Here is a 15,581-nt window from a genome sequence, read left to right as displayed (position 1 = left end):
AAATTGTGTTTTTTTTTTCCTAATGGTGCACGCTGTCAAGTTATGATATTTTTTATAATTATTATAAGTATGACCATTACGTACAAAGTTTTCAAAAGATTGTGACTTAATAATGTATAGCTAAAAATAAATATATTTACTTTTACCATTGGGTGAAATCATCGTATCATTCATTTCGAATTATCTTATCTCACGTAAGCGTGGCGTTACATCACTGAGTTCAGTAATAGAACTCATCGATTGTTCATCGACAGCCGTTCACAATATTTACCACGACAATTTATTTGAAAATGCAGAACGTTCCCGGAGCGAACATGCAAGACTAGTAATTCATAATTTTGCTGACGTAGGCCGCATAAATCTCGCTCAAGTCTTGTTCTTCCTGGAGAAGAACCTCGCATAAGAATGAACCCTTATCAATCCCTCCTTTTTCTTTCAAACGAACGAATTAACTCAATTCCTCTTTCAAGCTCGCTCATGCGAATTTGCATGTGAACACGTTATTTCAACTGGTAATAAAATTTTTTTTTTTTAATTAAAATAAAATAAATTAAAATAAAACAATAAATTTTTATTCGCAATTGAAGTCTAAGGTCTTGTCTACGGTTCGTAACCCGACGAAGGATTGGCCTTTTTATTAACGAAATACCAAAGGATCAAGTGTATTCTTCATCCCCGAATATTCGCGATCGTGCAGCTTGCGGATCCGGGCAGCTGCGAGCGCAACGGCGAATGCGACACGCGGTAAAAGTCGAAGGTCAAAGCGGATACGCCGACTGTAATAAAAAGGGATTGAAGCGGAGAATCGCGGGCATGCGAAAGCGAGAGGTTTCCCTTTTTTTTTTTTCTTTTTTTTTTCTCTCCGCTCGGAGCTCGGCAGCATCAATATCCTTTCGGCATTCAGCGTCAGCTGAACGACCTGGATATTAAATTATTTGTCGTTAAGTCTGTATTAAAAGTACGAGAAAGCCGCATCGATCGGCGAGGCGGATGCGAGCGGTATCGATTTTCCGCGGCACGCGAGAGGGAAAAATAAAAAAAAAAAAATACAACGTGAGGCAGGAATCGTCGAGCGTTAATTAGAGCTAATCGCTAATTGCACATTGTAATCAAAATATCGTTATCGGTTGATCGCAATCACCAATTACTCGACGTCCATTGTCGTCGCGAAGTACCACAATTCAAATTGATTAACGCTTCTCCACGCCACGATATTAAGATTCGACTTCTGGGCAAACAATTTTTTCTTTTTTATTTTACCAGCTTCTTTCCAGTTTAAAATGACGCACGGCGAAACGAGCTGGGAAATGAACGTTCGAAAAATAAAACCGACAGCGTCGCGAGGTTCGAGCGTCACGAGATCAATTGACGTTAATAATAATAATAAAATCGAGAGTGTTCATCTATGTAATTTATCGTCGAGCGTCGCTCTTCGCAGACAAAGCGAATTAAATCCAAGAAGAAAGAAGAGCGGGTGCACGCCGGAAAGCCGCATCTCTCATTCTCCCTCTCTCTTTCTCTCTCTATCTATCTATCTCTCTCGATTCCGGCTCGCCCGCGGCGGCTACAGATCAAGGGAAGTCATCAATGGTTTTCCCCGGGATGTACGCGACTACGCTACGATCGGTCACGTGACACGCCCACGCTCCTCATTCACGATCATTCAAAAATCCGTCGGGCCCGGCCGGGCCGGCGGACGTGAAATGTCAGCCGGTCGCGGGTGGCCCGATCGAAGCGACGACGTCGTCGACGACGCGTGCTCTCATTCGCGAGCGAATCGATCGAGCGCGCGCCGACCATTCGCGCGGACGTGCACACGTAATCAGAGCAAGGCCTGCGCTCCGACGTACGTACGGCAAGCATCATTACACACGCGTTACACCGCCCATCGCGACGACGAGCAACTCGGGATACGCGATACTAGAAATTGGTTGTACTCACCACGTGGCAGGCCTCCGCTGAGCAGCTCGGTAGGAACGTCGAGATCACAGACCGCAGCAGCAGAAGGCTCGACGCGCTCCGCACGGCTAATCCCCTGTCAGGATTTTGACACACAGGCCACGGTGCTACACGCCACACGGACGACCGGACGACAGCTGTTCGCGACTTTACGCGCGACCGCCAGATACCGCGTGCGTCGCCCTCGACTCTCTCCGGCACCTTGAGGCTGTCCAATAGCGTAAAATGGCTCGGCTGTCTGATTGGCGCATATTTTTTCGATCTAGAAGAATGTGCCAACCAGACGCAAATGCTCAATGACCGGTCGTGCTACTGAATATGCCTACTGGGCGTGCTACTCCAAAGAGCGATTTATAAGCTTCGAGAAACAAACAAGGCCAAGATTACTTTTATTATCGTTATTAATACAATGAAACAGATGGTAGTATTATACAATAAAATAGTACCGTTGTACAATAAAGCGCCGTAAAGCTTCATACACTTGATGTAGCAATTCTTGAAACATTTTTGTATTGTGGTTTTGATCTTGTTCTTCACGATTTTCAGAGCGATATGTAATCCTTGAGTTGTTCGTCGGTCTCTGTGTTGAGAGAAAGCATCAATTGATCGAATTGATGATCGCCAACTATGCTCCGCAGCGTGATTAACTAAAAATTTTCAAAAAAAATTTAATTCGTGGACTGTTATTATTAAATACATAATATATTCCTAAAAAATTCTTACCTGACTTTGGAGCGTATCTTTTAAAGATATACTGTGTACGGGATCATTGAAAACGAGTCTCTTCTGACGTTGAGCGTGTTCGGTTTCGTAGTCTACATCTTCGTATTGCGAAGGACTGGGCTGATCAGTAATCATCAAGGAACTGAAAGAATTTTTATTTTGTTGCAGTTTAATATTTATAATTCCACGTTTTAAAAATAAAAACCTTATAAAAAAGATTTCGATTTCGCGTTATGACTTTTCTTTATTACGGCTGTAATATTTGTATAAATAAAATTAATATCTTACTCGACAGGATAGCCCATATCGTCATATTTCGTAATATCGTTAAGTGTCTCGACAATATTCGAAATTATCTGCGGAAAATATTCAAGAACCGTTGGCGGACTGTTAGCCCCGAGAAGAGAACAGAGCGCAAGGGCTAATAATTTGCGCCTTTCAGTCTGAGACACTAGCGGCATTGTATTGACCCAACTCTGTATCAGCTTTCCGAGCACAACATCTTCTCTGGTTTCAGTTCCTATGCTCTGCGCTAGATCTCTGATTACCTACGACAAGATTTCTTATTAGTGCGTGGAGCTTGTTTAAGAAAATCGTGATAAAGCCATATATTTTTCTTACCTGTACAAAAATATCACGGGAACCTAGTAAAACTCTCGCGACGATAGATAGATTCATGGTCATGACTAATGGATATTCCTCGCCATTGTAAACTCCCCTGTTATCATATTACGTTCTAAAGATCCGCGTGACAAATATATTTTTTATTTACTTAAACGTAAAAAACATTTACTTACTCAAATATCTTTAATAAAACAGGCTTTATCAATTCCGCACCCTGTTGAGGAGAAGCTCTGAGACAGATTTCAAATAATCTCAATACCATCACTTTACCCTCAGACCGCAAATCACTGAGAAGCGATTTTAATGACTCGATGACCACCGAACCTTTCTGAGTAAAAAAATCTTGCGGATTCAATAAAACATACACTTGAATTATGTACAAACATAAACGTAGATTCTCTGTGGATTTATCTAGAATTGACAAAAAGAAAATCATTATAAATCATCAAAATTTGTTATCAAATTCTTATAGTGTGAATAAACATCTATTTACGACTAACCCAATAACGCTGGCATATTTTTGAAGAGATCCATTATAGCTGGCGTCGGTGTAGGCGTGTTTTCCAATAAAGCTATCCACAATTCCAGTCCATCTTCTAATAAATAAACGTGTCCCTCTTGATTAACATCGACACTCAGAGCGACGACACCTACGACCAACGGCTCCAAAATAGCGCTCTCAGAACCTAAAGCCTATTAACGTAACAGTAAAGCGTTAGAAAAAAATTAATAGTATTTATTAATTAAATAAATTGTATATTTACTTTTTCCAAATGTATTAAAGTTGACACTATGGCACATCTCAGCATATTATATACTTCAGATTGCTGCCAAAGTTCAGGTAGATATGAACTGAGAGCACCGACGTGTGGTTTAATTCCACTGCCAACGCGCTCGATAATAAAAGATAGAACACACAACACGTGCATCTGAAAGATTGAAAAACTTGTAAGTCGAAATTTTTTGATGTTAAAAAAAATTAATTTAATTTTTTCATGCGTACCTTTGTGTCGCATTCATTTACTTCTTTAAGAAGTGCAAAGAGTAAAGAAAATACTGGTTCCAAGAAAGGAGTAAATTCTTCCGAGTTAAACTGGAAATCATCTATTGCTCGTTTCAAAGCGTTGCTTGCTGCTAAACGAACTCCCAAATCCTCTTCAGGGTTCAATGTTTCTATCATAAGCTTATACAATTCGGGTCGTAATTCTGCACTTAATTTAATATCTGCAAAAAATAAAATTTGTTAATAAAAATCAATAAACAATTTTTTCTAGTAAAATTTTTAACATACTCGTCCATTGACCAATCAACCAACACACGCGTCTTCTGATAATTCTATAATTGTTATTTCGAACTTTTAATTCCTCTTTTAAAGTCGTTGAAAACCATTGATCAAAGTTCACCTGATATATAAAAATACAATAATTACATGAACCAAACGTTTATATAAAATTATTAAATCTAAAATCATAAAAAAAAAAAAAAAAAGATAGTACTTTCTTACCTCGTCATACAAATCAAACGCAGCCAAACCAACTGCGCGATAAACCGCGTCTTTTACTAAAATTGCATGTAAATTATTAGGATCGACGGGTTGATGATGTTCTCGCATCAGATCAACTAAAACCGAAGCGAGAACGTCTCTAAAATTATGGAAGATCGCCAAAAATAAGGATTCTGTGCAAGGCTGCAATATAACAGTTGCATTATAATACATTCATGGTTCAGTAATTTTTATATCATTAATTACTCACCCTCAAACTATATTTCCAATCTCCGCCATCATCAATAGCTAAAACAAACATCTTTTACGTTTTACTTTATCTGTATTTAATTACATCTCTATCTTATATGTATATGCTATTATGCAAAACGATGCTTACCAAAATTTTCGGGATGAGTATCCCACATTTCAAGATCCGCGGGTGTTAAAAGAAAGTAATGTGTTACAAGTCTGGAGCAAATCTCCGTTAACGTTTCCGGTGTAAAAAATTCTTGCCTCAATTGGCACGCTCTCAAAACCAATGGATCTTTCGTTTCTATTTCATAAAAAAAAAAAAAAAAAAGAATAATTATAAGCATAAAATATAAACATACAAAAAAATAATAATGTTTCCATACCTTCAATAACCTTAGCTGGTCTATAATATGTTGATAATAAAATGCTTTTTACTAAATTTAGACACTGAATAATAAATCTTTCAAACGCCAACGCTTGGCCAGCTTCTGTGAAACAGTAAAAAACGGAGAACTCTAAAGAAGTCGGTATGAGTTCCACGTAGCAAAATGGATGTACATCTAAGACTCCTATTAAAACTTTGGTCAAATGTATTATAAACTTTTCGCATACATCCACTTGTACACCTCTAGCGGCTAATGTTTTTCCTATAGAAAAAAAATTAACGAAACAATATTTACTTTATTTGATACTACTTATCAAATATAATTCAAATACTTCAAAAAATATGTTTTAAATTAAAAATAATACTAACGGCACTCAAGGCAGGTTCTTGCACGTTCGAAGATAACTTTCAAAAACAACATGGCATCTTGAGATTCGGATGGTTTAGAAAAACCATTCACGATCAATTGCCTAAGTATTCTTAATAATAGAAGTGCTTTTTCTAAGGTTTTTTGTGTCTGAGTGACGTCAGCCCCATTAGACGCCATAATCAGGAAGGATTCGGTATAAGTGTTCCATAGATTTAGAATAAAATTGAACATAGTTGCAGTCAGTTCTCGGAAGAGCCTCTGTCCATCGGCTAAGCGTCGAGACGCCAAGGCTTTAACAACATGGTGTAGCGTTAACAACGCTTGATGCTGTGCCAAAGGATTTTCTTGCCTTATAACTTCTAACAATGTTGGTACAAGCATACCCCATTCTCTAGGGCAATCATACCTATGCAATAAATTGTAAAATAAAGAAATAAATTCAATATAAAAATTACAAATAATCTATTAAAATAAAGAAGCTATTTTCATGTGCTACATATTCTCTGTGATGTATATTACCTTGCTATTTTGGCAATAAGAACTGCTAATTGTATAGCTAATGGACTCATAGGTTCATCAAAATTTCGAAGCAGATGTTGTCGCAGAAATTCTTTCTCATTGTCTTCAATTGCACTAGAACAAGAATATGCATTATTAACATGATATATTTGTCGATGTAGTATCCATTTTTTTAATAATTTTTTTATTCTATTCTGTTTCAAGAAATCGCTTCTTACTTTGGTGCATTTTTCCTCCAGTATCTTTCAACTCCGATCTTCAAGTATACTACAGCCATCCATCTAACTTCAATAGCCAAGGAATGATTTGAAAGAACATTCTAAAAATAATTTCGACGACATTTAACGACATGTAAGACTTAAAAACAATTTCCACAATAAAATACATTACTGTCCCATGTGACGTTCCACAAATCGAGTACGCACGTAGGAAATATAAAAAAAATATACGTTTGCGAAAAAACCTTCTCCTTCTTCCTTCGCAAAGAACTTACATATAACGCTATATAAAATCCTTGCTGAGTCTCCCATTGCTTCAGGGTTTCCTCCGCGGACTTCAGGACGTTGGGGTCCTGACTGACCGCCTGTCGTAGAACTTCTATCACTGCGGTTTCCATGTCTTCTTACTGCACACAATAAACGGCGGTTATCACACATTCCCAAGACGGTCTTCCCGCCCTAACCGGTATCTCCGTTTCCCTTACCCGGTGCGATATTATCTAGAGTTGTGCAATCATCCGATTTTTTTTTTCTTTCGAGGGAGGAAAGTGGACATGCGATCGCGGTCGACTATCTGACGCAGGTTGCCAAGGCCCCGCTGGGCTCGCGAACATGTGGCCGCACCACGAGGCGAGCGTCGCGAGCGAAGGGAGTGCACGGAACGATAGCGCGATCACGCGAGTCTCGTTACATCATTTCACGTCGCCCGCGAATTAACGTCGTCATTACCGTCGCCGCCTCATCGGACGTTCCGGTGAACGAGATGCCCTCTAACCTATACAACGCGACAGAGCCGGGGAGGGGCGGGGCGACGGAAGGGGCTGAAGAGAGACCGGGTGAAAACGGAATACCACGCGGACGCAGCCAAGGACCGAGCGTTTTTACCTGTCTCGCAACCGATGCCCGCAGCCTCTCATTCCGCGTGCTCCATTTGCAGCTCGGTTTGCGCGCGAGGCGGAGTATTTACGTAGTAAATCGATACATAACGAAAATCCTCCGGCGATTCCTCTCTCTCTCTCTCCCTTCCTCCCTGTGTCCCGCCGTAGTCTGCTGATAGTCTACTACGTACCGCGCACGTATGTGACGGTTACATACGTGTGTCGCTGTCGTATCGGCGGCACCTTCTCGACGGCGCGCAAGCCGCAACGTTTTCCCTTTCCTTTTCCCTACTCCACCACCCGCCGCCGGTCGCTTCTTTGACTTGCGTGCGCGCTAGTCCTCTCATTTACCTTTTTTCTTCTCCTTTCTCCCTCGAACGATACTGACAGTTGTCGAACGCGTGCATGTCTCCCTCTCTTCTTACGCGCAGCATGGGGAAATAAGAGCGGCCGAGCTGCGACCCCCATCAACCTCCTTACAAGCGGTGAATATAGCTCACTAAAAATAAAAACAAAATTAGGTGTTAATTAGGTTGAATTAATTTGTAAGCGTCGAACGAGGCACCGCCCTTTTGTAATTATATAAATTAAATTTCTTTTTTAATATATTAGCAAAGGCGACTCGATCATCTATTTCTACGAACTCATTTATATCAGTGATTAATTATTTAGCTTTTATGTGACGGATTCTCTTGCAATCTACTGTTATGGTTCGAGACTATAATACGGATGTTAATATTTATCTTTGAGACATACACAAGTGCCTAGCGATGATAACGTTTCTCATTAAGAAAAATATCGTTGCGCCTATTATCGGAAACGTAAACTGTTTAAAATAAACGCTTTGGTAATGAAAATATATAAAAGTGAAGTTCAAAGCGCCGACGTTTTTTTATCTTGCGGTTAATATACTATATTGATTTAGGAACTACATATCCATTTCGTTACCTATTTCCTATTTAATACGCGGACCTCTTCCTCCGGACTGCGTCTTTCAAAAAGAAACGAAAAGAGCAACGGAACGGAGCTGGGGAAACTTTGTAATTCGCGAAGGATTCAGGTGAGGCCTGGCTGATCGAAACGACTATCGCGTACAGTCGCGGGTCGCGGCGTCCGTGCAACATAGAACGTCGGCCGTGGATTGGCTGGTGACGCAAGCGCGTCGGCGACCGCGGCCAATCACCGGCGGCCGCTCGGCCGTCGAGAGACGCGCCGGGCGGCAGTCGAGGCGAGGATTGCGCGGAAACCGGAGCCCCGTTGTTCCCAGGGCGCCTGTCTGACGTGCGTTATATGCTCGATGCTCAGAATTTTCGTCGCAGCTGGACCGGATGGCAACGACGTAACATCATGGCGGACAACGACAAGAAGCCGATGTCACGTTTAATGAAACTGGCGAACAAATTCAACTGCTTCTACCTGTCAGGTGAGCGTACGCGACGCGACGCGCCCGCGCCGCCACGTATCGTCCCCGACGACGCGTCTCCCGGCTACGTGATCAATGGGAACGATGCGGGGCCGCCGTGCTCGCAGACCGCCGACAATATCGATCTCGCGTCGCGTATGTATTTACCGTTTCGGAGGAAAATAATGGGGCGGAGTGGAGAAGAAAAAAAAAGAAGGGCCAAGTTCCGCGCCGCGGGTGCGATTATCGACGCGCCCGAGCCGCGTCCCCGCCGACGGCGTCGGCGACGCGGTTCATGATCCCGCGGAGTAATCTCCGCTATGGTCTTTTACTTTTTTGTCACGACGGACAGATACGCCTAGCGCTTGTTTTGAGCACTGTTTTGTGGAGGAGATTACTACATATCGCGAAAACTTTCGATATGTAGCTCGCTATCGAGAGAAATACGGCTTCCTGACTCACACATTTGGAATCTTGTGTGAAATGCGATATAATAAATTTGTTGTCTGATGCATGCACATATGTATGCATGTCTGTTTTCCAAACATGATTGATGTCGTTAAAAAAAAAATTTTATCGTGAATATTTTTTCCTGTTGATACATATAGAACAAAATTAAAATATTCCTGTAAATAATTAAAAAAAAAAAAAATATACATATACATTTATTGTTTAGGATTACATGCAGGAGAATGCAGAGCTTTTGTTGTCGATGGACAACAAGTTGGACTCGTACGTCCAGACGTAATGAAAGAAATCTTGAATCACCCTCAAGTAAGTTGATTTCTTTGTTCTCTTCATTAATATATGTTAATATATACGTACGTATATATATTTAATTTAATATTAATTTTTAAGGTGTTTCAAGTACATCCCGAATACGTGCAATTAAATCCAGCCTTTCGGGATTATACTGAGAGAAGCGCACGCGTTGATGAAGTGCTGAGGGAATGGATGGCAGGTGGAAAATTTGTAACGTTACGAGGATGGAGAGAGGAATGCTACGAAGTGCGCGCACAATTTAACACCCTACCGTTATTTAAGATGGATCGTTCGGCTACATGTACGTAGAAGAAACAAAATGGAAAAGAAAGCAATAGCTTAATTACATCGTAAAATATACGCCCTTATATTACAGGTTTATTTGGAATTCGTAAATACGGAGTGGATATAAATGGTTACGTAATGGATCCTGTGAAGGGCTTATCAATATGGTTACAAAAGCGAAGTCCAAATAAACAGACTTGGCCGGCATACTGGGACAGCATGGTAAGCGGTGGGTTGAGCGTTGGTTATGGTATCAATGAAACCGCGATAAAGGAAGCCGGGGAAGAGGCGGGAATTCCAAATCATCTTATTGCCAAACTTAAAAGCGCCGGTTGTGTATCTTTCTTCTTCGAAAGCGAAAGGGGTCTGTTTCCTAACACGGAATTTGTATATGATCTTGAACTGCCGCCCGACTTTGTACCCAACAATAGCGACGGAGAAGTGGAAACCTTCGAATTACTTCCCGTAAGTGAATGCTTAGAAAGGATACTTTCTCCTCATTTTAAAACCACTTCAGTACCGGTTGCCCTTGACTTCTTAATTAGACATGGCTACATTACAGCAGAGAACGGTAAGATATGAGTTTGTTTTAAATTTATTGAATTAGGCATGGTATTAATTTGTGTGCTTTTTGTTGCAGAGCCTAATTTTATACAGATCGTGGAGTTACTTCATGTACCTCTGCAGACTATGTACAATCATCGACACAAAACTAGTAATAGACTGGCCAACGGCGAAACGATCGAGACTCTAGACAAAATTTAAATTTTGTTAGACTTTTAGTTTATACTATGATAATGGCTATGAATTGAACGAAATGGAGGAGGTCCCTTTCCTGTGTTTCTTCATTGGACAAATCTTGAAAAATCTCGTATTACAGACAGTTGTACACATGTAAGACATACTGAGCTTTTTTATAATTTATAAAAACTATAACTTAACCCACGGATTTATAGATAAAACACACTTCTTATCGAGCTGACTATTGCATACTTCTGCATTCATTTTAATGCTATTTTAATTGCATACCTCGTTTATTCATTAACAACGAAACACTCAACACGCTTTATTAATTGCATCAAAAATAACATTTATGAGAATTTTGTAAAACGTTTTCTCTTGTCTATGCAAGTTTATATAATTCCTAAAAAAAAAAGTATAAGTTTCTTAAAATTTTATATGACAGTAATATCATTTAATTTTTTAAAATTTGAAAAAAAAATTATTTCTTCCATCTAGACTTCTAAACGTACAACGTATTCTTTTTCATTTTTTTTCTACAACATTTACAAATAATTATACTATATTGATACATTTTTTTAGCTTAATCTGCCATTGTTTAGCACAAAGTTGCATACGTTATATTATTACTTTGTCAACTGAACAGATGCATTGTAATAAAAGCAAATGACGGTTAAATGCAATTGACTTACGATATACATTAAAGTTAAAAGAAACAAAAGTATTATGAACGCAGCATTCCAAAAAAAGAAGTTTATAGATAAGATTGTGTTTAACGACTGAAGCATTGAAAAAAAAAAAAAAAATATCTTTATATGTAATACTAAAATTTGCAGCACACAGCTTGGAATTTATCAATACGAAACAGTCTGCATAACATATTCAGGTCACATTTACAGTATTATAAGAATATACCATCTACTTTTTTTTCTTTACTAAGTCTAAAAATTTAGTCTGACCATGTGCTGACTGTGTTTAATTCAATTTCATTATCAGATTTTTAATTATTTAATATCTTTCTTCACTCGTTTTTTAAAAGGATTGAATACATTATTTATCGTAAGCATGTGTTTTAAATTTAATTATATGTTAAGTACTTCCATAAAAGTTAAAATACTATTTATATTATTAATACATCCGTGACTGTACAAATAATAAGCACAAAATCTTAATTGTTATAATAATACTTTAATTTGTAATGGATATTTTTACTTGATTTTATTTTAGCTGAAATAATATTAATATTAATCGAAATAATTACATTAATTTACGATTTTATTGTCGTTTGAAGAAAAATTGGTAAATCGGTATCATTACATAAGTATATCATATTTTTAGTTGTATTTAATATTTATTTATGATTTTCATTTCTACTTTTACAATGAAAGTTTATCGTGTTATACCTTGCATTAATATTATATTATTACTTTATATCAATGAATTACGAAAATCATTAACTATTTGTTATTAACACCGTTCATGTGATATATTTTACACCGTGTTTTTAAAAATTGTTATATATATCTTATAAAAGAAGAACATACTTATTCATATAATTAATCTGTTAATATTCGTGTTAAATTCATTATTACAAAAGTCACATTACACGTGTGAATGTAAAATCTAATATCACGTATTTGTTATAAAAGATATCGTTTATGGCAAAATATATTAATCTCGAACTAAATTATCGTATTTCTGTACAAGAACGGTATGCCAATGTTTGTACCGGAGAGTGAAGATTTATAAATATCTTATTCAAGAAATATTCGATAAATTCAGATATTTGAGTTAAGGACTTTTGTAAAATATTAAGTATTTTGTAGATTAACTAAAGTAGTATAATTGAATTTTTTTTCAGATATAATTTTTCGTAAACTCTTACATATATGCCGATGAATTGACGATTGCGATAATTATATAACCGTTAGTTTAACAAGTTTTTGCAGTCAAGTCTTATAAAGAGTTAACTGAACTGCGTATAATAGATTTCATATGTTTAATACTTTTGTAATAACGATAATGTAACAATATACTAGTCACGCTCATCTTTATCACTCTTTCTCTTGTAATATTAATCTGGTCATCAGACACAATTTTTGTGATACCTTAAGTGAGATTTTATTTCCTATTATGATTCAGTTTTGTGATAGGGATGGATAGGACTGGTTATATGTTTATTGCATGAATAAAATAGTATTACATTACACAAATCGTAAATGCTGATCTATTATTTAACTCCGACGCAGTAATAAGAAATTGCACGTTTAAGAAAATATTTATACTTTAATTAATGAAACTGATTTAATTACAAATTGTTATATGAAGAGAATTTACAAGTTTTATATTGTTTTACATATATGAACTACTATTGTACTTATGAGTGATTGCCATAAGCGATCACTAATTAACTCGTTCTTAATTTTGTACTATTCATCGCAGTACTAAGTAAGCAGCCTAAATACCGACTGTGTAAGGAAAAAAATATCAAAAGTTCAGAAGCCGCTTATTTTATTTCGTTAATGTGATTAAAATGCAACGCAATGCAGTTGTTTGATCAAAAATAATTTTGCCGTTTGAACAATCATATAAAGAAGCAATGCTTTTTTACAATACATACGTTAAATTAATAGTAATGTTAAAAAAGTGTAAATTAAAAAAAAAAAAAAAAAAAAAACAAAAAAAAATCTTCCACTATTTTTAACGTTTTTCTGTACTAGCTTTTAGTTTGTCGTTAACTTTTTAATTTTAATTATTCTTAATGCTAAGAATAAAATAATTTAAAGAAGATAATAGTTATACCGACGTTTTCTTAAATATATTTTTGTCTATAATTATTATATAATTTTTTTTTTACCGTTATCTTCGAGAGAAAAAAAAGAAAGGATGAATAAAACGTTTAGTTGTTTACATGTCGCATAAATTTTTATATTCTGAAGGAATTGTATACCAACAGTATATACCTATGTATTAAATAATTAATTTGTAAAGAAATAATTTTTTCAGCTCAAAAGAGGTTTTAATTTTAGCGCAGTATATTATAATTTACCGTTGCATATTTTCGAGATGAGACTTGTAAACTGCATATGAAGTTTTAATAAACTCGAATCATACGTTCATATTTCATCCTCTTATTTTACAGGCAAAAATTGTATAAAGTTGCGGATTGTTATGCTCAATCTGTTTAATGTTAGTAAAAAATCTCGACGATAATGTCGATTGCATCGAAGATGTAGCTAAAAATGTAAGAAATGTGTAGTTCTAGAATCAGATAATTGTACTTACATAAACAATGAGAAATATTTAGACTGGCTTTTTATTACGTGTGATTGTTGCTCGCTGTTGCTGATTTTATTATTCTGGCATGCAAATGCAAAACCCGGCCGTAGTTACTTTGCTTAAACAAAGATTATTTTCGACTGTAAGCAAAAATGTGGATACGTTGCGATACGTATATTTTGCTACTCACTATGTTTAACTGACGTTGATATAACGTAACCACATGTATTGACAACACGTGTGATAATAAAAAAACATTTGTAATTGAAAATGATGATAACCATGCTATACTAAACACTGAATTTTTTTTTGTTTTTTTTATTTTTTTTTTAAACGTGTTACTGGATTAATTTTGCAATGGAATATTTTCTCCGTGCATATAACTTTAATTTTATCCACATTAAGTATTCAGTTATTTAATCGTTTTTTTTTTAGAATAAAAAATTAAATACGAAGATCTACTTTTAAGCGTAAACATTTGTATATTATGCGCAACCAGTAAATTAATGATTAAGAAATTAGCAAATAATTCATTTGAAAAAAGTAACGTAAACGAAACTGTAGTTTGTCATTAAGTCATCAATTGTTTCGACTATTTACAGACCCCCGAATGAACAAATGTGCGCTGGACATTCGCTAACAATTTTGCGTTAAATAAAAATAAACAAACGCGTGATGTTTGACGGTGGATGGCGCCTTTAACGTTCCCGAGCTTTTCCATCGTGAGTAACCAAATTGACCCTATAAATAGTTTCCTTGAGCCAATGACATAACTTGAGCAGCGAAACGTTTTCGATTGATACATTTGCTCCGGCCACTTCTTGTTCCCGTAAATTTAATTTCAATCCGGCGTCTGTTCTGAATCAGTTCACGCGAATGCTGTCATTCATAATTTAAATAATAAATTCGGCTTAATCGATTGCCGCGTCGATTAGTATTAATATAATTTTTTTCCGAGACGTGGAGTTAAACGTGTGCCCGAACGAAAATTGCATTCGCGCGAAGGATTGATTCGCAAGACGAACAACGTTGCACGCATTCTGTTACAGATTACGCATGTGTCTTAACGCTGTAATCGTTGCGCTTCTGTCATCGTAAAAATTCTCAGGACAGCTATTTTCGCGTTATTTTGTAAATGAATGGAAAGCGATCTCGTGGATATCAAGGAAAAGAGCGATTGTCTCCGACGTCTATTTTTTCGAGAAGCACGTGCGATCGCGGATCACGCGGCTGTCGCGCCGTAAATCAACGAGTTTCTTACGTTACTCCTGAGATTTATTTTGATATTATCGATAACCTTGCGATGATAGCCTCCGCGTTCGCACCCTTTCGCGATTCTTTAGCACGTGCCCCCTTAACACGTCGTCCGTATATCTTAATTTCACGATTGGGGGGGAATTAATCTTTGTCGGCGAGAGTTCGAAGATTTGTTGCTCAAGGATTTCTTTAACTTCGATATAATTATGTACCTCGTAAAATAACAACCCCGCGGTATTTCGTACAAAAGAAAATTGTTAACATTCTATCGATTGCAGTGATTAAAAAATGTCATAAAAATTTAATGCCGTGAGTCGCGTTATGGCACTTAAGAAATAAAAAAAAAAAATGTATATAATTAGATAAAGATTTAGGAATTTATATATTATAATTGTTTAATATGTTTTACGCATACGGGCACATTTGTAATTAAAAAATTTT

At 36.9% G+C, this 15,581-nt stretch overlaps 3 protein-coding genes across 9 annotated transcripts in view; 1 reads left to right on the top strand and 2 right to left on the bottom strand.

The window, feature by feature from the left end:
* Endoa (SH3 domain containing GRB2 like, endophilin-A) overlaps window positions 1-2,232 on the bottom strand; it is a 29,610-nt gene extending 27,378 nt beyond the window's left edge. The window contains exon 1 of one of the 5 annotated variants that reach the window (XM_070671554.1): window positions 1,942-2,232. The gene's annotated coding sequence lies outside the window, so the exon portion shown is untranslated. The remainder of the gene's footprint in view (window positions 1-1,941) is intronic. The other 4 variants (XM_070671551.1, XM_070671557.1, XM_070671555.1 and 1 more) reach the window with 4 other exon arrangements.
* A 97-nt stretch (window positions 2,233-2,329) lies between these two features.
* Impbeta11 (importin beta11) lies at window positions 2,330-7,913 on the bottom strand. Of its 3 annotated transcripts, none has more exons than XM_070671548.1 (18): window positions 7,766-7,913; window positions 6,812-6,943; window positions 6,537-6,637; window positions 6,319-6,432; window positions 5,799-6,205; window positions 5,428-5,691; window positions 5,190-5,345; window positions 5,061-5,098; window positions 4,811-4,993; window positions 4,598-4,709; window positions 4,310-4,530; window positions 4,071-4,235; window positions 3,807-3,999; window positions 3,480-3,717; window positions 3,304-3,400; window positions 2,971-3,230; window positions 2,683-2,824; window positions 2,330-2,606 (listed from the first exon to the last, which is right to left on the bottom strand). In XM_070671548.1, exons 2-18 carry the CDS (start codon window positions 6,932-6,934, stop codon window positions 2,502-2,504), a joined length of 2,919 nt encoding a protein of 972 aa, XP_070527649.1. In that variant the 5' UTR covers window positions 6,935-6,943; window positions 7,766-7,913; the 3' UTR covers window positions 2,330-2,501. The 3 variants fall into 3 exon arrangements, with proteins under 3 accessions (XP_070527649.1, XP_070527647.1, XP_070527648.1); XM_070671546.1 differs by lacking the exon at window positions 7,766-7,913 and adding an exon at window positions 7,422-7,612; XM_070671547.1 differs by lacking the exon at window positions 7,766-7,913 and adding an exon at window positions 7,022-7,309.
* A 766-nt stretch (window positions 7,914-8,679) lies between these two features.
* On the top strand, window positions 8,680-13,291 carry LOC139111331 (uncharacterized). The gene is made up of 5 exons (XM_070671560.1): window positions 8,680-8,837; window positions 9,493-9,590; window positions 9,675-9,879; window positions 9,955-10,434; window positions 10,504-13,291. The coding sequence occupies exons 1-5, from the start codon at window positions 8,705-8,707 to the stop codon at window positions 10,626-10,628; spliced, it is 1,041 nt and encodes a 346-aa protein (XP_070527661.1). The 5' UTR covers window positions 8,680-8,704; the 3' UTR covers window positions 10,629-13,291.
* Window positions 13,292-15,581: the final 2,290 nt, after the last annotated feature.

This window comes from Cardiocondyla obscurior, linkage group LG23 (genome assembly GCF_019399895.1).
Source record: "Cardiocondyla obscurior isolate alpha-2009 linkage group LG23, Cobs3.1, whole genome shotgun sequence".
Taxonomy (NCBI): domain Eukaryota; kingdom Metazoa; phylum Arthropoda; class Insecta; order Hymenoptera; family Formicidae; genus Cardiocondyla; species Cardiocondyla obscurior.
This window is presented reverse-complemented; position numbering and strand designations above follow the sequence as displayed.

Excerpts from the sequence above, each read along its gene's own strand:
- LOC139111331 (XM_070671560.1), top strand. The coding sequence starts at position 8,705 with ATGCTCGATGCTCAGAATTTTCGTCGCAGCTGGACCGGATGGCAACGA. Across the intron at positions 9,591-9,674 it reads AAATCTTGAATCACCCTCAA|GTGTTTCAAGTACATCCCGA; the intron begins GTAAGTTGATTT and ends TTAATTTTTAAG. Across the intron at positions 10,435-10,503 it reads CTACATTACAGCAGAGAACG|AGCCTAATTTTATACAGATC; the intron begins GTAAGATATGAG and ends TTTTTGTTGCAG.
- Impbeta11 (XM_070671548.1), bottom strand. The coding sequence starts at position 6,934 with ATGGAAACCGCAGTGATAGAAGTTCTACGACAGGCGGTCAGTCAGGAC. Across the intron at positions 6,638-6,811 it reads GATTTTATATAGCGTTATAT|AATGTTCTTTCAAATCATTC; the intron begins GTAAGTTCTTTG and ends AATTATTTTTAG. Across the intron at positions 4,000-4,070 it reads CTTTAATACATTTGGAAAAA|GCTTTAGGTTCTGAGAGCGC; the intron begins GTAAATATACAA and ends TTACGTTAATAG.